The sequence below is a fragment of the Trichogramma pretiosum genome, unplaced genomic scaffold (assembly GCF_000599845.2).
Source record: "Trichogramma pretiosum strain Unisexual culture from Peru unplaced genomic scaffold, Tpre_2.0 scaffold98, whole genome shotgun sequence".
NCBI lineage: Eukaryota > Metazoa > Arthropoda > Insecta > Hymenoptera > Trichogrammatidae > Trichogramma > Trichogramma pretiosum.
Window position 1 is genome coordinate 378,294 of NW_019641709.1, and position 26,293 is coordinate 404,586.

Sequence of the window (26,293 nt, forward strand, 5' to 3'; positions counted from 1 at the left end):
CCCGGCGTGCATAAATGCGACGCAGTCTCTAGTTTCGACTTTCTGAATCTGATGCTACGATAAGTAGCGTGCGTATACACGGAAAAACTTTCGAACATCTTTCACGCTCGAATTCTGAAAACGAATCACACACGAGTTCTGCTGAGCTCGTATCGTCACCAGCACTGAGCGCGATTCAGCCTCGAGACCGAGCGTGAATCGCACTCGAGCCTCGTCGAGCTAGTTTCGACATTATCGAATTTCTGGGTTTTGGGTCGCGTAAATAAATTTTTTAGAAGTATAACCAGCTTGTTTGGTCAAGCGCATGTAATCATTTAAAAGTTTATTTTATTCCTATGAAAAGGTACATTTATAAAAATTTTCAAAATTTCAAGAACGATTTTTATAAGTGTTCGAAATATGGCAATTGAATCCAAGTTTCAATATTAGTTCACACTCATCAGAACCCGAGGGTGTTCGGTGCTCGAGACTGAGCATGAATTGTGTTCGACTCAGAGCGCGATGTATCTCTATGCATTCGAGCGTGAAACATGATCAAAAGTATTTCTGTCTATAACACACGAAATAATAACGTATAGACAGAAAATGGATTGTTTCAAATTGCTCATTGAGGGACTTAATTATGAGCTGAACTTTTCAGAGGCTTTATTTTCAGTGATATTGAAGACATGCAGACAGTAACAAAAATAGTTTTGAAGACCCGAGATTTTTTTGAATCAGTCTCATTTATACAGTATCATATTACAGTTTTAAGTTCATTTCTGTTGCGTATCAAACATTACGCTTGAAAATGACGAAAACGAACTGATAATATAAATAATAAAAAACCATCTGCATGGTGTGGAAATATAATGCGCGTTTATAAATTCAAATAGGGTATTTATTTCGATCTACTTGTTTGAAACGAAGATGTAGCTCTATCAAATTATTCTTCCGATCTTAGATCGTTGTTGAATTTAATTTTTATCCATGTACTGTACCAAGTATTATTGAACTTTTCTACTCTCGCATTTGATAATTTCAAAAATTAAAACAACTATAAATACACGTGGATCGAGATCTCTTTCAAGGTGAGCCAATAAACATTTCCGCGTGTTTATAGTAAATAAAAATAATTACACGACTATCGGCGAATGTGCAAGCTCATATTTAATTTTGCCAATGAGAAGTATATATTCAATAATTGCCAGTTCACGCTATCGTAACATTTATTTTTGCTTATAAAACTCGGAAGAAAACAATTTCTCGCTTACATGGAAGAATTTCATCGCGTCAGGCATAGGCATTATATATTATAAAAATAAGTCATCGGTTTAAAATAAAATAAAATACAACAATTGATTTAAGTAACGAAAGTTTACGCTGATTCGGCAGCCCGAATCGATCGATCGACTTTCTTACAATTGCATAATATTACGCGCGTTATCTATTCATTATCTATCGAGGACACTTTTCATAATCGTCGCATATACAAATATTGTATACATTGGAGTAAAATGTATCATCAAAATATATATAATATATATTATTTACAAAAATTCTCGCAGCTCATGCGTAATTATATTTACGCGAGAATCTAAATCACATGTGTTTGCCTATTTTTAATAAATATATAATAATAATACGATCGACACGAGTCGCGCTGCGAAGTAAATATACACGCTAGCACACGACGACTGCTGTGTAAATGCTTCGTGTCGTAATTATTCTCGCAGTGTGGTGAAAAATCTGCAAAATCATCGTTACTGCTTCTGCTCGTTATCGAGCTTCTGCTCTTCGGTTGATCGATCATTGAAAACCTATTGACAAAAAAAACAACGTCACAAACATTAATTCTATAAGGGTCATATCATAGTTGATAGTCAATAAAATTAAATTGAAACCAAATCTAGGTACATCCCTCATCGATCTACGAGGTCTAAAAGATTGGGATATCATTTTTTAAAGTTTATTCTGCTTCCCATGGGTGAATATGAAAAAATTGTTGAAACAGGATTTTTTATGTAAAATTCAATAAGAAATTCAGATTTGTGGTAAAAAATAATATTCATAAGCTTCTGCTCCATTAAAAAGTGAAAATAGCATAAAAGTCAAAAAATAAATGTGTTCGTCTCCAGCGATTAGGCCAATATTGTAATATGTTCATCGATGCATCAAAATATAACTTCTTATAAAGTTTGGTCATCAGTTAAAAATCAAAATTTATTCTTCAGCTGTCAAAAGACCTAAAAACATGTAAAATTAGAGAAAAACCATGTTTTCAGAGCAGCGAGTAGAATTTCTCATCAAATTTTATATCAAATATCCTGTTTCAACAATTTTTTCATATTCACCGATGGGAAGCAAAATAAAATTTGAAAAACCAAATTCCAACTTTGAGGCTCCGTACATCCATGAGGAATAAACCTAGAGAACTTCAATTTTCAAGACTTTCATTTTTCAATGTATTCTTCAAGAGTACTTTGTTTTAATTTCATTTTTTGAACTATAATCGACTCTTTTATGATGTAAACTCATAATAAACTCATATTATATCATTGTACCTGCTCGGATATCCTCTTGAGATGCTGCTCCATGGCCTGGCCGCTCCTGTGCACCATCGTCGCCAAGAAGCCGTCGTTACGCTGCAGCAGCAGATGCGGCCTGTCGTACTCCACCAGCTCGCCCGCGTCCATTATCATGATCCGGTCGCAGTCGATGATCGTGTTGAGCCGGTGGGCGATCGTCAGCACGGTGCACTCCTTGAACTTGTCGCGTATCGTGCGCTGTATCAGGCCGTCCGTCACCGGGTCGACGTTGGCCGTCGCCTCGTCCATCACCAGGATCCGGTTGCCTTTGATGATGGCTCTGGCCAGGCAGAGCAGCTGACGCTGGCCCGCCGAGAAATTGGCCCCGCCGCGCTCGATCAGAGCCGCGTCGAGCGACTCGAAGCCGCGATGCAGCTCGACCTCGCCGAGGGCCGACCACAGCTCGGCGTCCGTGTGCTGGCCCGCCGGGTCGAGATTCGCCCGCAGACTGCCCTCGAACAGGATCGGCTCCTGCGGTATGATGGAGACGCGCTCGCGCAACAGTCGCAGGCCCACCTGCCGAGTGTCCACGCCGTCGACGAGTATCTGGCCGTCGAGCTTGCCGGCGAGACGCAGCAGGGCCGAGATGAGGGACGACTTGCCGGCGCCCGTGCGACCCGCTATGCCGATCTTGGCCTTGGCCTCGACCGCGAAGCTCAGCCCCTTGAGCATGGCCTCGTCGCCCTCGTCGCCGTAGCTCAGCCAGACGTCCCTGAACTCGATGCGGCCGTGACTCGGCCAGGCCTTGTCGAGCCAGTCGCCAGCCGCGACCTCGTAGGGGCCCTCCTGCTCGAGCTCGGTGAACTGCAGCATTCGCTCGACGCTGATCATCTGGGCCATGGTCTCGGACACCTGCTTCATGGCGAACTGCAGCATGCCGCAGATGGTGAGCACCTGGGTGAGCGCCAGGCCGACGTCGCCGGCGTACGTGACGCCGCCGCTGTCGCCGTTCGGATCGTCCGAGACGAAGACGAGACTGTAGGCGACGAAGGCCAGCAGACCGATGGAGACGACGTCGAGATAGAAGCCCAGCGCGTAGCTGGCCACGAGAACGAGATTGTGGGCCGAGGTGTGCTGGTCCTGGCGCGCGTCGAACTCGCGGATCATCAGGCGCTGGGACGAGCACGAGCGTATCGTGCCGAGGCCCAGGAGAGAGCTGTTGACCAGCGAGAACACGGGACTCTTGGCTGCCACAAACAAGTTTGTACAATTTTTTTTTTTTTTCAATTATAAAAAGTTAAATTTGAATTTACATTAAAAACTGGGTAAAAATGTACAAAAGCATTTTAAAGATATTATGGAAGTTTACCAGTGTTTGATTAATTTTCGAATGTTTTGTCTGACTAGAGTTTGAACTGGTTTGGAGTAAACAACAAAGTATAATAGTTAATTGTGTAATGTCAAGTACGCAATGAAACTGAAGCGTTTGGCATATGTCCAAAGATCGACCTTTTATTAATGTTCACAAAAGTGTATCATAGTTATGCGAAAAATTAATTTTCTACCGGGAATTAATAAAAAAATTAGAAATTAAAATTGAAGCAACCGAGACTGAATTTTATGAAGGGTATTTCGACACGAATTGCAAAATTTTTTATTATTCACATGTATGGATATATTTACTCGATGTTTTTTGTGTGAACTCGATGTTGCATGTCAGGAGTTTTTTTTTTTTGAAATATTTAGTTTTCAAAGGCCAAAAAATTTCTCAAAGGAATCGTCTTTAAATTAGAAGTTTTAATTGTTTCAAAATTGTAACATGAATGTATGTACACATAAATCAGTAACTTAATTGTAAACAATATGATTATAAAAGACTTAGACATTGTCTCTCGAATACTGAACACGTGTATACTAAATTTAAATTAGTTTGAATGTCATCTTTCCCGATGAAACAATACATAATACCAAAGGCCAGTTTATCATGAGCATCAAAATGGATAAAAGCGAGAAGAAATCCGAGGAAGTTATTTCGGAAAATAATATAAGTGAACACGACATTGTTGTTTCAGACAATGAAAAATACGTTTGTGATATTGGCCAGGAGGCATTTATACAAGAATCAAACATGATAACACACCGAGGCACAATTAACAATGATCAAAAAATGTATGCATGCGACAAATGCAAAAAGAAATTCGAGTTCCGAAGTCATTTGAGTAGACATCAAATATCAGAACACAAAGGCAGCCAGGATTTTGCATGCGACCAGTGCGAGAAAAAATTTGTAAAAAAATCGAAATTGATTACGCACCAAAAATTGGTACACAAAGACCACGAAAATTTCATGTGCAATAAGTGTGAGAAGAAATTCGAAAATAAATCAACTTTACTAAAGCACAACAAAATATTTCACGAAGTTTTCAAAGATTACCTGTGTGAAAAGTGCGCGAAAAGATTTGGAAACAAACAGAGTTTGCTCATACACGTAAAGGGAGTCCATGAGGGTCGCAAAGATTTTGCATGTGATAATTGCGAGAGAAAATTTGGAGATAAATTTGATTTGTTAAAGCACCTAAGGACTGTACACGAGGGTCGCAAGGATTACGAATGCGACAAGTGCGAAAAGAAATTCGGAGAACGAAGCAATTTGATCAAACATCAAAAAACAGTGCATGAAGGTCGCAAAGACTACGCATGCGACAAGTGCAAGAAAACATATGGATTCAAATGGATTTTACTTTCACACCAAAAGATAGTTCACGAAGGTCGCAAAGACTACGCATGCACCAAGTGCGAGAAGAAGTTTGGACAAAAACCGGATTTGTTAAAGCACCAAAGGGTAATCCACGAAGGTCGTAAAGATTTACCGTGCGACAAATGCGAAAAGAAATTTGCGATTAAAAGCAATTTGATAAGACACCAAAAGACAATCCACGAAGGTCGCAAAGATTACGCATGCGACAAATGCGAGAAGAAGTTTGGGTTTCGAGGCAATTTAATCAAACACCAAAAAATAGTCCACGAAAATCGCAAAGATTTCGCATGCGACAAGTGTGAACAAAAATGTGGAACAAAATCGGAGATGCTTTCACATCAAAAGACGGTCCATGAAGGCCGGAAAGATTTCACTTGTGACAATTGCGAAAAGAAATTTGCACGCAAATGGACTTTGCTTTTACACCAAAAAACAGTTCATGAAGGTCGCAAAGATTTCACGTGCGACAAGTGCGAGAAGTCATTTGGACAGAAATCGAATTTGCTTAGTCACCAAAAGTCAGTTCACGAAGGTCACAAAGACTACGCATGCGAAAAGTGCGAAAAGAAATTTACACAAAAATTGGGTTTGCTCTCCCACCAAAACACAGTTCACGAAGGTCGCAAAGATTTCACGTGCGACAAGTGCAATAGAAAATTTGGATATAAGTCAGATATGTTGAAACACCAAAGGACAGTCCATGAAGGTCGCAAAGATTTTGCATGTGATAAGTGTGAGAAGACATTCGGGGATCCGAGTACTTGTATCCAACATAAAAAAACTGTCCACGAAGGTCGCAGAGATTACGCATGCGACAAGTGCGAGAAGAAATATGGGGATCGAGGTAATTTAATAAAACACCAAAAGAGAATGCACGATGGTCGTCGAGACCGCTAATGCGAAGAAATAATAATTGACAATTGTAAATATGTATAAAATCTACACATACATATATCTATACTATAGAAACTTATACATATGTTTTTCTAAAATTTCAATAAAAATTGTACTGCAATGATTGTATATTTTCTGAGGCTCAGGGGTTCAACTGTCCTTACACCTTTGTACACTGATTTTGTGGTGTTTTCAGATTTCGTGCCCTACTAATTACTACTTTCTGTTCATTTTTTGGACACTTGGCTAGACCAAGTTGGACGCAAATTTTCGAGGTCCGAAATCTGAACTCAAAATTATTCGAAGAACGTGTTTAAAAGGCAAATTCGCAACCCCTAGTTATTTTACATAAAAAAAAAAAAAATACTTCCATAGTAATCTAAGAAAAACGTTTCGAGTCTAATTCCATTCACGCGTTTTTACGTTAAATTAAAATCCTCTATTTTTGTAATACCGCAGCGCGGCGCGCTCACCATTGCCCTCGATCCTCTTGATGGCCTGCACCGTCGACAGGAATACGCCGTTGATCCTCAGCAGCAGATACAGCATCACCACTATCGGAAAGATCGTCCACCAATTGATCATGAGTATCTGGCCGAATATGGCCACGGTGTAGATGACGCGCTCGACCATGTCCAGCATGCTGTTGGGCAGGTACTCGTCCACCGAGCCCGTGTCCTTGGAGAAGCGATTCACTATGCGGCTCGGGGCGCGCACGAGGCAGGCCACCATCGAGGCGTGTATGCGCGCCGACGAGGCCAGCGCCACCCGATAGAACAGCACGTTCTTGAAGTTGCCCAGCAGGACGATGCCGGCCAGCAGGCCGCAGAACACGCACAGCACCGCGTTCTGGCTGACGAAGCGCCGCTCGAGCAGCAGTTGGCTGCTGGTCGCGGACTCGTCCACGCTGTACGTGTAATTGGCGTCGAGCTTGAGCTTCTTCTCCTCCTGCTTGGTCCAGTAGGAGAGCCAGTAGTCGAAGCCGCTCACCGACAGCTGGGTAAGGACGAAGCTCAGCAGCAGAATCGCCAGGGTGAAGTACGAGGCACCGGCGGTGAAGTACTTGAGATAGACGCGCTTGGGTACTTTGCCCTTGGCGATGAGCTCCTGCGTCTCCGAGGGATCTTTGCTGTTGTTGGCGTTCGTCGCGGTCGAGTCCTTGGAGTCGATGGTGCTAGCTGCTATCTCGCTCGAAGACGTTGTCTTTTGCAATTTTTTCTCGTCGATCTTCTCGTTGTTGTCCTCCTCCTCGTTCTCCTCCGAAGGCAAATGCTTCATGAACTGCTCGTTACGAGAGAACTCGTCGAAGTCGCCTTGAAACTCTATTCGGCCCTGCCAATCGAGATACATATCATTTTTACAAAATTAAACGAGGCAAATAATTACTTTGGGGTACAAATCTGTGTTGAATAAAAATTTAATGTTGACATCGACATTTTTAGTTTTTAATGTAATATGATGTTTTTATAAGTCTTCTAACATAATTGATTATTTAAATTAATCCAGGATTCATCTATAATGACCTATGATTCCAAAGGTCTGTGCTGCATGAATTTGAATGCAATTTTTGATAAATCTTGATTCTTATTGAGGCTTGACATTTTTTTCATCTTTCTGTATCACTTAAGTGTAACAGAATTTCAAGTAAAGTCTTTTAAAAACAATTTTATAATAAAGAATTTCAATAAAAATTTCAAGGAAAATTGTTTACCCACTAAAATGCTAGTTTTTGAGACCGATATGTTGAAAAAATGGTTCAATTAAAAATTTGCTTCACTCAAGTAGAAAAAAATATTATTGCAAAGTTTTTGAGATCCCAAGAGTCCAAATTGTTTAGAAATTGTATGCAGATTCATGTGGCCCGGGACTTTACAATCATAAGTCATCGTTAATGAATCCTGGAGTAATGAGTGACATTTTCTAATGTAAAAGGACTCGTAAAAACATCATTTCAAATCAAAAACAAAAGATTAATTTAAAGGACATAACACAGATTGTATAACTTATAAGTAAGTAGATAAAAACTTTACGTCGTTCATGAAGATGATCTTGTCGGCCTCTTTGATATACTGCAGCTGATGGGTGATGAGGACGCGGGTCTTGTCGGCCAGCAGGCCCCTCACGCACTCGTCGAACAGTCGCTTGCCGACCTGGCCGTCAACTGCGGACAGAGGATCATCGAGCAGATATATATCGACATCTCTGTACACTGCCCTGATTGTGTAATCGATATATTTTTTTGTTTCATCTTCATTCATAAAAATCTTATAGGTAGCTCGAAAAACAAGAGAGAGATAGAGAGAAAGAGACAGCAAAAATAAGACTCCTGTCTTTATCCAACTCACCTCGCCAAATTGATCCTGGCGCACTGGCCGCCGCTGAGCGAGACACCGCGCTCGCCCACCAGAGTGCGGTCGCCGTGGGCCAGCTCGCGTAGGTCGCGCTCGAGGCAGCAGGCCCTCAGCACTCGCCTGTACCTCGCGGCCTGATAGGCCTCGTTGAAGAGGACGTTGTCGCGTATCGTCCCCGTGAACAGCCACGGCTCCTGGCTGCAGTAGGCGACTCGGCCGTGCACGAGGCAGCGCCCGCCCGGCCTGGCGCTCAGCTCGCCCAGGATCAGCTTCAGCAGGCTGCTCTGTATGGAGGAACAAGTTCGAGAGAAGTTGCGTCAGTTTTCGAGTATTCGAGTTTCACGAGACGGGTGAGTGAAATCGATGAATTAGAGAGTGGTTTGTATAGATGAAGGAACAATTGCACTTGAATTGATTATAAACATTGTGCGAATTGTTATAATATTATTTTTCGTTTATCGATGAGATTATTTTGGATTTGTTCGTTGTTTTTCCAATCGTTTTGGGCGAGCGCTTACGCAATTATAAAATTAATTCTTAAGGGTTAATTCAGTGGATTTAAATGATTATTTTGACTCTACCACTTGCAGATTTTGCAGCTTAATGTACTTGCCATCTAGCGGTAAAAACTTGACGTAGAATAATAATATTTCAAAACCATGCTTCGATTTATACAATTATTTTTACTTTGCCACTTGCAGATTTTCTCTGTCAAGCGTACTCGCCATCTGGTGGAGGCTCTCAATGCTATCATTGTATTTAAAGTAGCTGTTGAAAAATCGCCAAAAACAAGCCAATTTATGATAGTGTGTTTAAAAAAGGTTAAATGGACATTTAACATTAACAATTTATGTTACGAACTTTAGTTTATATTTATTTGTTGAATAAAATTATGAACTTTATGTGTGAAATTCTTTCAAGAAAAATTAAAAAAAAAAAACAAAATATGACAAAGCTTCGACTGAATGCAAAGAAAAGACGTGACGAGCTTATTGCTCTTGCAATTGCAAAAAATCCAAATCCAAACGTTCGATACATTTTACTCGTTGTGCACATACCTTTCCCGAGCCGACCGATCCTACCACGGCGTAGAGCTTGTTTGCCGGCACCGATAATTCGATGTCGCTGAGATTGTTGCCGACTGAATTTTTCTCCCAAGCCGCGTTCACCTTCTCGATGGTGACGCGCGAGTCTTCGTTGTTGTCGCCGCTGACGCCACCGCCACCGCTGCTGGCCACTGCAGGACTCGACGATTCGCTCTCCTCCATCAGTAAAAAAGTCTGCGACGAGCAAAGACAAAAAATTGTAAAATCGCCGTTGCGTTTTTGTAATTTTCGTTGCGCACGCTCACTTGTATGCGATTCAGCGAGACGTTGACGTCGGCCGCCAGCGTTATGGCCTCGGCGAAGAATCGCGCCATTATCGTCCTGGCCAGCACGAAGAACTGCACCGTGGAGAATATCTTGTCGGCCGAGACCTGGTGCTCCTGGAATATGTAGACGACGATGCTGATGAGCAGCGCGACCCGATGCGTGAACAGCGGACAGGCCAGATTCACGCTCTTCACGTAGAATCGCTTGAGCAGCGCGTCGATCTCCCGCCTATTACGGATAAAGAGACAATGCGAATGCGGATGTAGAGAGAAAAAAGATTTTGTTTTTGTTTTTGTTTTTTTGATAAATGAGATCCACGCACTTTCTAGCCAGCGACACGAGACGCTCGAAGGGCTTCTCCCAGGCGTACATCTTGATGATGCTGATGCCGTTGACGATCTCGCCGATGAGCATGACGCGCTTGTCGGTGCGCGTCGCGGCCTTCGAGCGCAGCTTCGCCGTCAGCTTGTACCAATAAACTAGAAGCAGTACATAACGTATACACAATGCGTAACGATAGAGATCGAGAAAAAAGTCGGAAATGTAGAAAACAAAGCATACTTAATTTACATTCTACAAAAAAAAATCTTGTAACAACAATTGAACATAGTAATGCTAGCGCTTCAATTTATACAATCACTTTGACTTTGCCACTTGCAGATTTATTGATAAAAGTGCACTCGCCATCTAGCGGTAGAGACCGACTTTAATAATGATTAATCTTTCGTACATTTTTTTTGCCCAATCGATGCAAAAACTAAATCAGCATGGAAACATCGAATTTCAATTAGAATGCTTAAACTTACGTGATTCATTGATATGCATCTTTGATAAAATTCAGTAGGTGTCAATCGAATTTCAATATCCGATTTTTTATTGAATCTTTATTAAATTTAACATTTTATACAAATATTTTATATAATTATTTAATACCTCTCGAGGTATTAGAAAAATTTAAAAACTACAAAAAAAATAAGAACTTCAAAAGTGACAGTGAATCGGAAAATAATTACGTCTGCATTTTACTCTTAAAAGCTATTTAAGATAAATCGTCACTAACCCTGAGTCGGTATGGTCTGTATCGCCATGAAAAGTATACCGGCAAAAGCCGCGACCCCGAGCTGACGCCAGATGAGATAAGTGACGAGCAGCAGTACGCACGGCATGATCCAGGTGTAATGTAGATGCAGGGCAAACGCCTCGAACTTGGCCAGATCGTTGCTCAGCAGATTGCTGATGAGGCCGCCGCCCGCCTGACTCGCCGAGGCGCACGACAGCCTCACCACCTTGCGATAGATGAGCGACGAGCAGGCGATCTTGACGCGCATGCCGATCTCCTGCTGGCCCAGATGGGCCTGCCGGACTATCACGGTCTGCAGCAGGGTGACTGCGACGAGGCCCGTGGCCCAGAGATAGGCCTCGTCGCTCGTCGCCTGCGACTGCGGCTGAAAGTACCAGATGAGCCGGGCCAGCACCAGCGGCTGTAGACACTTGACCACGTTGAGCAGCAGCACGTTGGCGCCGTGCTTGCAGAACGTCCAGCCGAAGCAGCGCCAGATGGCGCGTCGCAGACTGGGCGGAGACCGCGGAGATTTCAGGCCGCGACGGAGCTCGCGCTGCCAGGACTTCTCGAGCTTGCGGCCGAGACGAGAGCTGACGTTCTCGGGCAGCACGTCGTACAGGTCCTGCTCTCTCAGCGAGTGATTGCGACCGAGCCAGAACAGGTCGAGCAGCCACCTATACGTGGGTAGATACATTGGCGATTAATTTTTTTTTTTTGTGATCGTATTATCGCTCGAGTGGAGATCTGAGAAAATTCAAGTATTAAAGGGACAGCAGTGTTAAAATTCTGTAAATGAAGAAACATCTAAATGATATACGGTGATATTGAAAATTTTCGTTTTCAAAATGTTTTCGCGGCGTTCGTCAATATTTCCAAAAATCCAAAAATGGTCCAAAAAATCTGAAAAATTCACACATATTCTTTGATCAAAATTAAGCACTTTTTGTTCAGAGAAGATTTTTCGCCAAACCCTTCCTATGGGAGAAAAAAAATCGCAAAGCTTTTCATTTCTAAATTAGTATTTATTTGCCTCATGCTACTCCGAGCTGAAAATTTTTGATTTCAGCACCCATGTTTGCACAAACCTGCAAAAATATACCATCTTACAGTTTTTTACTCGGCTCCTGAGATATATTTTATTTTATTTTTTTTTATTCGAAATATTTAAAAAAGGGGTACACTCTAATATACACGAATGCTATTCATAAAAGCACATGCTCCCTATATATAATCGAAAAATAGTTTTACCACTTGCGACTTTACCATACTCCATCTGTCGACGGAATCGAGAAGCTCCCGATCGAACGTGACACGTCTCGATTACGATACAAAACAAAATTTGTAATAATAATCCTTAAACATTTTTCTACAAAAAAAAAGTACAACTCGTTCTCACATTTCCACTTATACATAATCGATATACTGTATTATATTATTAAATAGACGTGCCGTATCTCTCTCACCAAAAAGTCAATTTGCTCAAGATTCCAGCCTTGAGCTTCGGGCTCGGATTCTCGGCTTTGTTTCTCTTCCCGTTCATGATTTCTTCTCCTGTTTTTTTTTCTCGTCTCTTCTCTTTACGTCAACAAGTAGCGTGGGTCACCTCGTCGGCCGTTTGAACCATCTCATTTCTCCGGCCAGCATCCTCCGCTGTCCTCGCACCACCTGAATTCAATTCGACCAGCACATTTTCCGCAGCTGACGACTGTCGACGATCAACTAACAATAATCGCAATCAATTGTAAATTCGAATCGATCGAATCGGTCGTCGATCCACACACACATACACACACACGAACGCGAAATTAAAAAATGTATAATAATGCCGATATTAAATTACACGCGACACAGATAACGCGCGATGAATCGAGCTTCTTCTTTTTTTTCTTTTTCAGCTTAGCGAAGGCAATGTGGAAGAGAGAACGCGTCGCGTTGATTATACACAATGTCATTTATACACACAAGCGCATATAAATCTCGAGCGGCATAGACACAATAACAGGGTAATTGTCTCATAAGATGATCCTCGAATCGTTTTATCGCTCGCATCATAAGTACACACGTACATACATATATCTTGGTTTAATCCCATCTCGGGTACATATGCAGTTTATTATTTATTTAGAAATGAAAATTGTAAACGATTCGACGATGTGTGCGCGTAGCATTGAAAACGCGATTCTCGCGCTCGACCCAAATCGATACATAAATCAGCTTTTTCAAGGAACAACGAAAATCGACTTATTCGCCGATCGAGCCGGTATACGCGCGCGCGCGCACCGACACACATTATACACACGGCTATATATATTGCATCGTACTACACTATCATGCAAATTTAGATTGGGAAAACCGCACGCGTAGTTTGTACGCTGCATACTTATATGTGTGTACGCTTGTCCGGAGAACTCGAAATAAATAATCGCGATCGAGTATGTAAGTAGCTCCGCAGTAATATTCCGTCTAAATCGATGCGTGTATAAATATCGCAATGAAAAATAGCAATTATTACATCCTTACCGTTTCGCAGAGATAGATAGATAGATATAGATAGACGCACACACGCACACAGATGTATATTGCGATTATTCTATCGAGGAAGCGTCTACGAAAACAAGTTGCATTAAAAAAAAAATACAACGGCACACAAAGGAAACTTGGCACCCGCGAGAAAAGAATCGAGAGATATAAACAAAGCTCATAGAGCCAACTGCACGACCGAACAACAAATTATTTTCGGACTTCGGAGAGCTTTCTCTCTCGTCGCGCGTTCGCGACAGACTAAAATCTCCGTCTGTGCATGTAGCGTTCAAAAGGTATATAATGTACATATTTCTTCGTCTGCTTCTGCTGCTTCTCCCGCGCGCGCCTCCCCCACACACATTCACATATATGTATAGTATATCGTGTGCACGTGTGTGTGTGTGTGCGTTCGACGGAGATCGGCTAAACAGAGAGAGAGACGTACATAGAAATTCTTGGGAATATTATATTGTACAGTTATGTAGATAAACACGTGTGTGTGTGCAACGTAAATAATTGACAATGTAAATATACTTTGCATGTGTATCGAGCTTTTTTTGACTTACTCATGGAGAATCGGCGAAAAAAAATAACAATGTGAAGAAAATATACCGATCGATTATTTTTCATTCGATTGATCAAACGTAATTCACGACGAATTAGGTGCGCGCGCTCATTATACCGCGTGTAATAGTGATTGCTGCTGCTCGATGATTGAAGCTTCTTTATTCGTTATTTTTTTCTTTCTCTCGATGATTTATTTTATCGTAATTTTTGAAAAAAAATGTAAAATAGTTTTATATAACGTCTACAGGTATTACGTTATATTAGCAGTCGTTTTGTCTTCTCGAACGAAATATGAATGATAAATTGTATAATAGACGTAGTCTTGCAGTTTAATTTATATTTTTTTGCCTCGCCTCTTCCTCCTCGTTTATCCATTTAATTTTCTCGTTTGTTTAGATTTATAATTTTGCCTATTAATCTGCTGAAATCCGAGCTCGCGCGCCTATCGCGCAGTGATTTACCTTTTATCTAAAGCCGCTTGTGCTTGTGTGTGCACTCTTCGTCCGTCTTATCTAATCGTCCGTGTGTGCCGCAGGCAGACGAAAAAATACAAAAAAAAAAGAAAAATCTCATCGGTAATAAACTGTCCAGAAGAGGCCTGCGATGATATATATATTTCGTGCAGGATACGTGTCGAAGTAGTGACGAATGTATTCCCGGGCACGTCTCGCGCGAGCACGCGATATACTTACGCGCATAAATTATCGTTGATTATTAATATTTTATCTTCGAGAAAATGAGAAGAAGAAGAAAAAAAAAAAACGGAAGTCGATCTCTCCGAGGACGATAGATTTAGAGTGACATAGGCTTAATTATTTTATTATTTATAAAACAAATAAATACATGGTATTTATTTATAATCACATAATTTTTAATATACCTAATGACAGCCACACACATAACAATTTTATCACGCTTACAATATAAGGTTTTTTATTTTCGTGGTAGTTGTTATTACCATGTACTTGAGGAATTAAAAAAAAAGATTTATAATTAATAAAATGTGTAGCTCGGCAACGCGGACCTCTCACATTAAATCGATTAATAAATATAACATTTTTTTAAATACTATAATAATAATAATAATTAAAAATTATCTTTAACTAGATTTTTTTGTCTCGGGTACTTGATTCTTTATATCATATAATACCTAACTAATTAATAGTAAAAAAACTCAATCGATCCTTGAGAGTTTCGTATTTTTACAAGACATTAAATTCTACGATATAATGGGTTTATATATACATCAGTTGAAATTGCATTCTAGTCACACACCCGATATATTTTTACAATTCGCGGGCTCGCGCGCGCGCACGAATTTTACAATTCTAATATATAATAATGAGTAAAAAGGGTTTCAAAAACTTAATAATAATAATTATTTTTTACGGCGTATATAATCGTCGCCGATAATTCGTGCTCCTAAAGAGATAATAATAATATAATAAAAAGTAGCCGCAAACGTCGTACCAATAAATACGTAATGGCTGCAATATCGTTCAAGAATATATTGCAATAACACGTCAGTCATTCGTCATTTTAGAAATTAATAAAATATTACAATATACATATGTCCTCACGTAAGAGGACAAAAAATTATACAAAATTTACAAAAGTATTATTTGTACAGTGCAGACGCATCCGAAATACGTATTACAATATCGCTCGTGCGGCCTAATAAAAAAAAAAAAAAAAAAATAGAGAAAAATCAGCGTCAGGCGACGGCTATCGACTGATCGCTTCTGTTCATTATGAAATCTTTGCGGTGCAGCTGGTCGTCATCGTATCGGGCCGGGTCATCGACCTCATCCGTCTCTTCTTCGGCCGCTGCTTGTCGCGGTGGACGACCCCCCAGGGCCGAGCAAAGATTTCTCAGATCCTCGTCGGTCAGTAGGCTCACGATTTGTCGCACCGCTGCGATCGTGGCTCGATGTCGTTGCTCGCCGCCTCCGCAGTCGCTGCTGCCTCCGCTACCAATACTACTGCTACTGCGACTCGAAGCGAGTTTCGGCGCGACGACCGTCGACTCGAAATCCTCGGCGGCACGGCCGAGTAGCTCGTCGCGCGACCTGCCCCTCTCGTAATTGCCCAACAGGGCGTCGCAGTACTCGGGGAATCGCTCGCGGCACTCCTCGTCCGAGGGAAAGCTCGCCGAGCAACGGCGCACCATATCCAGCAGTTGGTCGTCGTCGTTGGCGATCAGCAGCTCGTAGAACGTCGTCGTGCTGGTCCGGTCGTCTTGGACGATGCGCTCCAGCTTCATGGCCTCGAGCTCGCGCTGGCATCGCTCGAACAGTCGGCCGAGCTCGCGGTGGGCCGCGATGCGTCGACGATGCTCCTTGCCGAGCTTGAGCCCGCCCTGGGCCCGCAGCAGGGCGAGATTCTTGACGGCGAAGCTCTTCTCCAGACTGCTGCAGGAGCTGAACACGGCGCCGTGGCGCATCAGCGTGTCGATCACCGCGGCCGAGCGCGTCTTGATGGCGTAGTCGAGGCAGGTGATCTTCTGGCAGACGTACTCGTTGACGGGATAGCCGTGCTCCAGCAGCATCTCGACGATGTCGCAGCGTCCGGTCTTCACGGCGCAGTAGAGCACCGGTATCTGCTGATTGCTCGACCTGCTGGGAGCGCCGTTCTGGTGTCGCAGCAGAGCTCGCACAGTCTCGGGCTGCTCGTTGATCACCGCGAGATGCAGGGCCGTGCAGCCGTCGAGATTGACCGAGGCGGGATCGACGGGGGCCCGGCCGAGCAGCATCTCCACGAGGCCGAGCTTGCCGTGCATCGCCGCGTGACGCAGCGCCTCGTTCGCGCCCGCCCGCGCGCCGTGCTCGAGCAGCAGCGAGGCCAGCTCCTCGTTGCCGAGGTGAGCGGCGAGATTCAGGGGCGACATGTAGCCCTCGACGCTGAAGGCCTCGAGATTCGGCGAGGCGCCCTTGCTCAGGAGCTTGGAGACGAGCGCGACGTCCTGCTCCTCGATCGATCGGATAAGCGGTGTTTTCACTGTTGACCAAAAAACAGGGAGAAAAGTTTAATATCTCTATTCGAAGTTTATGAACAATTTTTCAAAGTTGAAAAACTTTCGTTAATTTTTGGCTGAAAATTTACGGTGACCGATGCACCTTGAACTCAAATTTTTTTCATTGGATTTTTTCTTCTCTATCCATTGCATTTTTTTTAATTTGGAACTGTTTAAAGTGCATGTATTCCTTTGAGCTAGTTTTGAGTTTAAATTAAAAAGTGTGTTTAAATGTATAAAAGATTTCAACAAGTTCTTGAAAATTTTATAAAAATTATTTACTGTTTCATTTGACTAGAAATTTCAGCTGCATTTGAGTAGAAAAAAACATCTCTAAACGTGTAAACTTTTATACATTTTCATGTGTCCAAAGTCTTATCTTTTATTCAAGTTTATAAGAGTCTATTAAAGTCTCTAAAATGTTATAATAAGTATGCACAAATTCGATCTCCGTCGGAGATATGGTTCAGTATCAACGATTTTTTCCATCTCTCTGAGTATTTTATTATACTAGAACAAAATCTTATTTCTGAAATTTACGTACGATAATGCATTATCCCAAGAGTTTTCTGTGAAATTTCATACAAAAATTGTCACAGTTAGGGCTTAGAGATGTAATTTACAACAAAGTCATGAAAATTCTGACAAGGCGCGTAAGTTATCGCAGGATCGTCTGACACGAAAAAATTTAAAATGAGTTTTTTTTTTAAATCATAACGTGGACTTTTTCCGCTTATATTGATTTTACAAATTTCGTCGTGAGTTAAAATATCCACTAGAGTTGAGTCTGTGCAGAAAAAATCGAACTTTCTTCGGCAAATTTGTTGTAAATAAAATAATGTTTTGAAAAGTCGAAATATCTCGATATCGGTGTCTGCCCAAAGGATTAATAGAGAAGTGTGAAGATTTTCAAAACGATCGGCTCAATACTTTTTGAGTTACGTTTCTCGTCGATTCGACAAACGTCATTTCCAAAAATGCAAGTAGTGCATCTTCCAACGTGTATTTTTGGAAATGAATTTCATCAATTAGGTGAGAAACGTAGTTAGAAAAGTATACGAATATACGAAAAAAATTGATAGACATCGAAATTTCCTATACGGAGGCGCGTCGCGCATTTTATTATACACTTACGCTCGTGAGCGTCAACGAGGTCGAGATCGTCCCCGTCGCAGTCGTAGCTCGTTAGCAGGGCCAGCCACCTCCTGCTGGCCTCGGGGCCCTTCCTCAGGGCCAGATTGATGAGGCTGCAGCTGCCCGCCCGCGACTCGTCGATCCTCGCGCCCGCCTCGAGCAGCGCCTCGGCGATGCCGTAGCAGTCGTGATCCACGGCCATGTAGAGCGGCGACCTGTCCATGAACTTGACGGGCGGCGACAGTCCACCGCCGTCGGTGGACTGGCGCAGCAGCAGCAGCTCGACCAGGCGGCGATTGCCGTGCGACACGGCGATGTGCAGCGCCTGGAGTCCGTCGCCCGAGACCGGGTCCGCACGGGCCCCGGCGACCTCGAGCAGATAGCTGGCCAGCTCGAGGTCGTTGTTGCGACAGGCCAGATGCAGGGGGGTGCGCTCGAGGGGTCCCGTGGCCTCGTCCACGTCGTCGCCGAGCTCGCAGTACTCCCGGACCAGGGCCGAGTCGCCGTCCAGCACGGCCTGGCACAGTCGGCTCAGCTGTTTCTGTTGTTGCTGCCGCTGCTGCTGATACTGCTGAGCAGTGGCGAAAGTAGTGGTTGTAGACATGACACGAGGTTTTTCTTCTGCTGCTGTGTATCGAAGCAAAGACGATCGTGTTTATAATTGTCGAGAGATAATAACATTGACGACGATGCTCGAATGAAAACACACGTACACACACACACACACACACACACACACACACAAACGCACATTTACGTACACAGGACACAACGAATGATCCAAGATATAATCGAAAAGAATAGAGAAAAAAAGTAGAAGAAAAAATGGGGCTGACCTCTTGTTTACCACCGCATGAACACATACACGAACGAACGAACGAACGAGCTTGACGACGCGCAATTTCCGGTGGGGGATGCGCGCGAGCCGCGTAATTATCCAATTATATTATAATGATTATATATAGACAAATCTATATAACACAAAGACACACAGACGCGCGCGTACAGTTTCGCTCGTGTTCGCGCGTTCTCCAGGCTGCGAGAGAGACCGATCGTGGACTGTGCGTACCGATCGAACGTTGACTCTCGCACACCCTACCTACCTCTCTCTCTCTCTCTCTCTGTACAGTGACAACATAATAATATTTTTGGGTACGTTGACGTACACAGGGGAGCGGGAAATTACGAAAGGACAAATTCAGTTGCTTATGCTTTTTTTATTGTCGGTCATCCGGTCGTCTTTGACTTATTTTACACTTTTTTTTTCTTCTTTTCATCGTCGTTAAATTATCGTATTCAGCAATCGTCGTCTTTGGAAAAATCCATGAGATCTCGCTGCTGATCCGGACAATTGTTGTTTGTCCAGGGGTCCTGCAGATCCCACAGATCCTCGGGCAGATTCTCTCTACCCGGTGGTGGCTGCTGCGCTCGGCCACTGCTACGATGACGATGACGATGATGCCGATGATGATCGCGATGATGCGAGCTTCGATGCGGCGGACTCGGCCTGTAGTGCGGATAATTGGCCGGATCGCAGAACTTCTGCAGGCGCTCGAGGTTGTCCGGCTCGTAGCGGTAGGGCTCGCAGCGTCGGCGCGGTATCGCGGTGCGCTGCTTGGCGCGATGCCGATCGCAGTAATCCACATCGTCCGCCGGCGCTGCTGCCGCCGCTGCATCGACGTCGAAATCGTCGTCGTCGAGATCGATCAGATCGCCGGGCTCGAGCGTGTCGAGGAACTCCTGATCGAGAAAGTCGGTGGCCCCGTCGACGTCTCCTCCTAGGTCTCCTAGGTCTCCGTCGTCTCGACAGGCGTATCTCGCGAACATGTCCTCGAAGCGCTTGTCCTGCAGATAGTCGCGGGCCGCCGCGACCTGCGGATGATCCCTGCCGCACTCGGGCTTGAGGTAGGGGTCGTCGAGGGACGGGCAACGATACAGTCGGGGCGGCGAGGCGACGTCCGACAGCAGCTGCTGAGGCGCGCTGATGTCCGACACGTGCAGATCCGCCGCCTCGAGACTGATGGCGGTGCCGCCGACGTCCGCCACCGACATGACGAAGTCCCGCCTGGCCTGCTGCAGATGCTGCAGCTTGGAGTTGACCACGGCGGCCTCGGCGGCCTCCTGCTCGTCGAGGCTCTCCGCGATCACCTGGGCGCTCTTGTTGGCCACGGGACTGCAGCAGCCGGTAGCGGTGGCGTGATCGACGCGCGTCGACGAGGGTAGCACCGTCGTCTCGGCATGAGGAGGAGGAGGAGGCAAGCTCACGATCGTCGTCTTGTCGGCGTTGATCGCACCGGCGGGTATGATGATGTTGTCGATGGCGCCCTTGTCCAGCGGCTCGGCCTGGACGATATCCGCGTTCATGGTCTTGGCGAGGTTGCGCGTCCTCGCGGATATGCCGCCACCGATACCTGGTCGACTGCGCGACGGCTGCGGTCCACAAGCTTCAGCAGCAGGACGAGGACACTGCGTCGCGTCCAACTTGGCCGTCGTCGGTCGTTGTGGCTTGCTGCTGGTGGTAGCTGTTGGAGGTGGACATTTACGGGTCGCCGCCGCGCCAGCGGATGGGCCATCGCAGCGACGCGACGTAGGACCTGCTGCTGCTGGTATCGGTCGACGCTGCTGCTGCTGCTGCTGAAGGGGCGGCTGCGGCGGCATTATTCGATCTCGCTCCCTGCGCTCGCGCTCCCGTCGCTCGAGCTCCTCCTGCAGCTTCTGCGTGTGCCTGAGCTTGGCCAGCATCGCGCGGGTCATGGCGGGCCGCTTGTAGTCGAGCTTGCGCGGCGGCGCCGGTGGCGGGCCGCGCGCCGGTATCGTCGATCTCACGCCCGCCGCGGATCGTCTCTGCTGCTGCTGCTGTCCACGAGCTGCTTGTTTTTTTTTTTTTTAGCCTCTTTTATTTTTCCATCTCTTTGTGTCGAGATGCAGGTGTAACGAGTGGCAGGGAAGACTTACGCGGCCGACACTGTCCAGATGGTCCTGGTCGAGCGGTAGACGTTACGGCCGTTACACCGGGTAACTCGGCACCTCCCAGCTCGCGTCGATCGGCTTCCTGCTCCTCCTCCTCCTCCTCCTCCTCCTCCCGAAGGCTGAAGTTGTTGTTGTTGTTGTTGTTGTCGCTCAGCAGCAGCAGCGACAGGTCGTCGTCGTTGTTGTTGGCTGCTGCCGCCGATAATGGAGGATCCAATCCCGGTGGTCGGCCGCATGGCGTGAGTGAGCGTCGACGCGACGACGACGACACCTCCTCCTCGGGACTGCGCGGACGCCGATGACAGCTCCTGCCTCTGCTGCTGCTGCTGTTGGCGACGTTCATGCCTCGCTGATGCTGCTGCTGCTCCTCCTCCTGACGACGACGACGATGTTCCTCCTCCTGACGCGGCATACGGCCGAATTTTCATGCATCTAGCCAATTGGCTAAACGACGGCGACGAGCATTGTGACGGTACGGGTATCCTCGACGACGTGGGCGACGTGGTGACGACGTGGGACGACTTCTTATTCTTATTTGGGTTTTTTTGAGCTTTTTTTAATTTTTTTTGGATCACGTACTTAACTTGAAAATTTCATGGTTTTTTGGGGGTGGGTGAAGAGGTTTGACGCTCGCGTATCACTGAAGCATTTACTAACAATTTTGATTTGCCGCACTCACTTTGTTCATTGATTACTTATTTATTTATTTGTTTTGTCGGCTTTGAAAGAGAAAAAAACGGATGGATCGACGGGAAATTTGGAAACGAGGTTGCTTGTTGGGAAGGAAGGGCCGAAAGTTTAGGTTGGATTTATACGCGCGACGGCGTTAAGCGTTTAGCCTTGTCGTCATTGTTATTGTTACGGCTCGTTTGTTTGGAACGCCGCGTGGAACGTCGTCGTTCGAAAATTTGAATTGATTTCTTCTTCGATTCTGGACGCCACATCTCTTCCTTCGTCAATTTCGTTAAACGAAGATTCGACTTCACTCGGGGATTGAGATAGTCAGCCTGAAAGTCTGGCAACCACAGATACATCGCTCGAGTGTGTATATTCGATTGTCAGGGGCTGGCAACGACAACGATTTTCGTAAGAAAAGTCTAGCGTTGGGATCAAGATTAAAAATGTAGGCTTTTTTTCTTCTTATTGCATATTCAAAGCTTACATGTACTATCGCTTGACTTGAAAATGAAACGAAATTTCTTGCAAAGTAGAGTTCGTGAAAAAAGAGAATATTATCATATCCAATGAAAAAGAATATCTAAAAAATGATAAAAAGTAAATCTAAAATATTAAGTTACATGTCTAATATACACAGCCATCAAAAGTGAAATTTCTCTAGAGTTAATTCACCAAATGCTGATCAGATTATTAAAAATGGTGGTTATATCAACAAAAATCAATCGTAAATGAATTAGCCCCAGAAGTGAAACGTCAGAATCCTTTTATATGGTTCAATTTTCTTTCTGGAATTTCATTCACCTTTCGATTACGCCCGATTAGAAACTAAATACGGGTGTCTGATAGTTTCGAAAAAAGTGTAATAATGAATGACATGACTCGGGTGGTCAGAATACAGATAAGTAAAAAGAAGATTCATTCAAAATATCGGGAGAAAAATTTAGTTTTAACCAAAAAAAAATTTGTTCTTAACCAAAAAAAAAATTTTAATTTCAAAAATCCATGAATCAAAAATGTATTCAAACATATAAGGTCGAGCATCCAGTGAATGAATGGTTTCAAAAAATGCGATATAAATTACGTTATAAATACCACCAAAAAATAAAAATATCACGTGAATTATCGGATTCCCAAAAAAGTTTCTATTCGAATTTGGAACAAGTTATTGTACACTGTGCCGTATGCATTGCAGCTCGCACGCAGTCGCAGTCGATCCAAGTTTTTTTGGTGAAAGTAGACTACACATGTGCAACAGCCGGATGTATCTCAGTCGTTTTTTCTCTCTCGTGGTGTGCGTTAGTTGGTGCCGGCTCTGCCACAGTCAATTGCGACCTCGTGTTCGTACGGTCCAGCCACGTGTTTTTTACTCGTTCCATAAAGTATACGTATATCGTCGCGGTTAAGTGAATATTACGACATCGCAGCGACTGCAATAAGTGATTTTTAAAAGTAAAAAATATCTGTGTGTATAAACGTGAAAAACGATGTCTACGCCAGAAGACCAATCACTAGTGGAAAAATTAAAAGACTTACGAAATAATGTTAATTGGAGTATCGAAGAAGAAAGATGTACTTTTCTCGTTCAACTTTATCTACTCGGAGATATCCTTAATAGAATTCCTGCAGTTCATCTCTTTTTGCGTCCCGAAGAGATTCAGCAACTTCTCTGGGACTCTACTAATTACAAGGACAAAGAGTTTGGTTATATTCCAAGCGACATGTTCATTGAGATGGCTGCCACAGATGCTTACAAAGACGAGCCCGAAACTGATGAGAATGGAATTATATCGCCACGTCGCACTACACTAATACATCATGCGGTTAAAAAAAACGAAGAGTGTCGCCACTGGACTTACGTTTTTCCTCTCCTTTTCGATATATGCGGCAGGTTTGATGTGAATTACACCGACGAGTCAGGCTACACGCACTTTCACGCGGCCTGCCGGTTTAACTCCCTCGAAATCGTCCGAGGATTCCTCGAACATGGACAGGATCCCAATTGTATCTGGCCAGAAACGGGTGATTCAGCACTTCACATTGTCTTAAAACACGCAGGATTGTTATACAGTGATATAATGGAGATACTGCTGAGAGGAGGCGCTGATCCAAATGTAGCCAACAAGGAAGGTTTGACACCTTTGCATATTATAGCCGAAACAGATTTTGATTGTCAGATAGTAGAGCTATTCTTCCAAATCAATGACGAATTGAATCAGCTGGTGCAAATTAACGCCCGTGATAAATTGGGTAATACACCGATTCACTTGGCTTTAAAATACGGCGATGAGCTGGAAATGATAGAGATAATGCTGAGAAGAGGAGCCAGTCCAAATTTAACCAACGACGAGGGATCAACTCCTTTGCATATTATTTGCAAGAGTGATATATATGATTGCGATGACTTTGCGGAATCTTTTTTCAAAATCAACGAGGAGCTCAATCAGCGGGTGCAGGTCGATGCCCTTGACAAGTTGGGTAGGACACCCCTTCAATTGGCAGTGGTGAATTGCTTGCCCTACGCAGTCAAGAGTTTACTGAATCATGGCGCCGATTTGTCGAGCTTCGTATTTCCCACCTCGAGTCAGTTCGACGATTGCTTCGAGTCATATCGCTACAAACGTATTCGATCTAAATTAAGATTAGCATTTGGCCTTATAGCCGTCATCGAGTGCCTAGAGAAAAAAGGATACGAGCTGGGCCGAAGCGACGCCTTGATCATTATGAAATTATTCGACAAGTACAAATTGTTCGAGGAGATAAAGGATCTTGACAAAAGTTGGTTTGACGACGAGGAGTTTGCAAAAAAAGCAAGAGAGACAATGGTAAAACCAGACTTTTCTATCTACGATCTATTCCATTCACGACCCCAAGAGGCAGCAAAACGACTGACTTATATGGACTACTATGACTTAGTAAAAGCGGACACATTTAGGTGGATTCGTTCAGAAACGAGCTTCGTAAATCAGGCTCGTTGTAGGTATTTGTGCGAGATGATGTCCAGAAAATTTTTCTGGAGCTGGGCGCTGGAACCATTCTGGAAATTGATTCACTATCGGCTGCCACTGGAGTGCTGTGAAATGGTTCTTAAGAAGCTGATGAACCAAGATTTATGTCACATTTTCTTGGCGGCTGAAGGTCAAACTAATAAGGACGATAAAATAAATGTAATAACAAATGTAAAAAAACGTAATAAGAAAAGACCTATTAGAGGCAGAAAAGCCCCAAAAAGGCTGAAAATTGAATGGTGAAAATAATATAAAATGTAAAGGAGTGAAAAAGATGATGATTTGTAAGATATTTGCTTGACGGTAGCGGGCCAAAGCTCGTAATGTTAATAAGCATATTTTCAATATTTTTGTTATATCTGTTTTTATTCATTTATGTATATTCTTCGTGTCATTAAAATAAATAAATTAACAAAAAAATTACCTTTTCATATTTCTTAGATATTCGTTTTCATTAAATTTTGAAAAAATATTAATTCAATTTTTCGTAAATACTTATCCGTTAGTTACAAGATTCGACAGTGAGTATCGAGGCCTTGACTTGCACCATCTTATTTTGCAAAAAATTTGATTTGATTCATCATAACGTGCAAGTTTCATTTCATAATACAAACTATAATACTTGCGAACTCGATTATGATTAATATAAAAATATAATCGAGTGAAAAATGCTTGCAATAAAAATAAAATGTTTTCAATCTTTAAATAGAAAATGTGGATTACTTAATATGTTGTACATGTTCTTTTTCATCTTCTATTCTAATCGACTTCAATAAGAACAAAATAAACAATCCTTTTCGTTTTTCAACAATAATTCATTGTTGTTTAAAAATCGAATAATTTTTTATATAACAGGAACTCATGGTAAAATCGAACATAAAAATTTATCTGAATCCTACTTATACATTATCGATGGGAATTGATAAATATTTGAGCAAAGAAACATCTTAAGAAAAAAATTCGTGCAAAGATTTGCCTTTTGATGTAAGTTTTTGTTATTTCTGAGAATATTTAGTTTTAATCTGAATTTCTAAGATGAGATTTCTCTCATTTGCTTAATGTATAGCTTAAATAAGGCTTTTACTATTTATGCACCATATTTACGTGTTTATTAGTAAGATTTGTTTTTTATCTAAATGCTTTTAGGCATATTGCACATTCTTAAGATTTTAATTTACTATATACCGTAGCAATATGCTTTTCCTGATAATTTTTCAGTTTAAATGGCTTGTGACACATTTTGCATTTGAATGGCATTAAGCATCTTATGCACCGTATCGATATGCGCCCGAAGGTTACTTCTCAGTCCGAATGCTTTATGACATATTTCGCATTCATGAGGTCTCAACTTCTTGTGCACCGTATTAATGTGCACCTGGAGAAAATAATTCCGTCCAAATGTTTTAAGGCATAATTTGCATTCATAAGGTTTTATCTTTTTATGTACCACATTGATA

At 43.2% G+C, this 26,293-nt stretch overlaps 2 protein-coding genes across 4 annotated transcripts; both read right to left on the reverse strand.

Annotated features, from left to right (window-relative positions):
* Window positions 1–307: 307 nt before the first annotated feature.
* On the reverse strand, window positions 308–13,705 carry LOC106649269 (multidrug resistance-associated protein 4-like). Of its 2 annotated transcripts, none has more exons than XM_023463147.1 (11): window positions 13,467–13,705; window positions 12,410–12,611; window positions 10,944–11,620; window positions 10,206–10,362; window positions 9,862–10,111; window positions 9,569–9,790; window positions 8,505–8,794; window positions 8,190–8,373; window positions 6,633–7,491; window positions 2,544–3,754; window positions 308–1,799 (listed from the first exon to the last, which is right to left on the reverse strand). In XM_023463147.1, exons 2-11 carry the CDS (start codon window positions 12,484–12,486, stop codon window positions 1,743–1,745), a joined length of 3,984 nt encoding a protein of 1,327 aa, XP_023318915.1. In that variant the 5' UTR covers window positions 12,487–12,611; window positions 13,467–13,705; the 3' UTR covers window positions 308–1,742. The 2 variants fall into 2 exon arrangements, with proteins under 2 accessions (XP_023318915.1, XP_014222066.1); XM_014366580.2 differs by having other exon boundaries at window positions 12,410–12,665.
* Window positions 13,706–15,524: 1,819 nt separating this feature from the next.
* Window positions 15,525–19,232, reverse strand: LOC106649270 (ankyrin-1-like). Of its 2 annotated transcripts, none has more exons than XM_023463148.1 (3): window positions 19,020–19,232; window positions 18,184–18,807; window positions 15,525–17,033 (listed from the first exon to the last, which is right to left on the reverse strand). In XM_023463148.1, the coding sequence occupies exons 2-3, from the start codon at window positions 18,785–18,787 to the stop codon at window positions 15,751–15,753; spliced, it is 1,887 nt and encodes a 628-aa protein (XP_023318916.1). In that variant the 5' UTR covers window positions 18,788–18,807; window positions 19,020–19,232; the 3' UTR covers window positions 15,525–15,750. The 2 variants fall into 2 exon arrangements, with proteins under 2 accessions (XP_023318916.1, XP_014222067.1); XM_014366581.2 differs by having other exon boundaries at window positions 18,184–18,810.
* Between the last annotated feature and the right edge of the window lie 7,061 nt (window positions 19,233–26,293).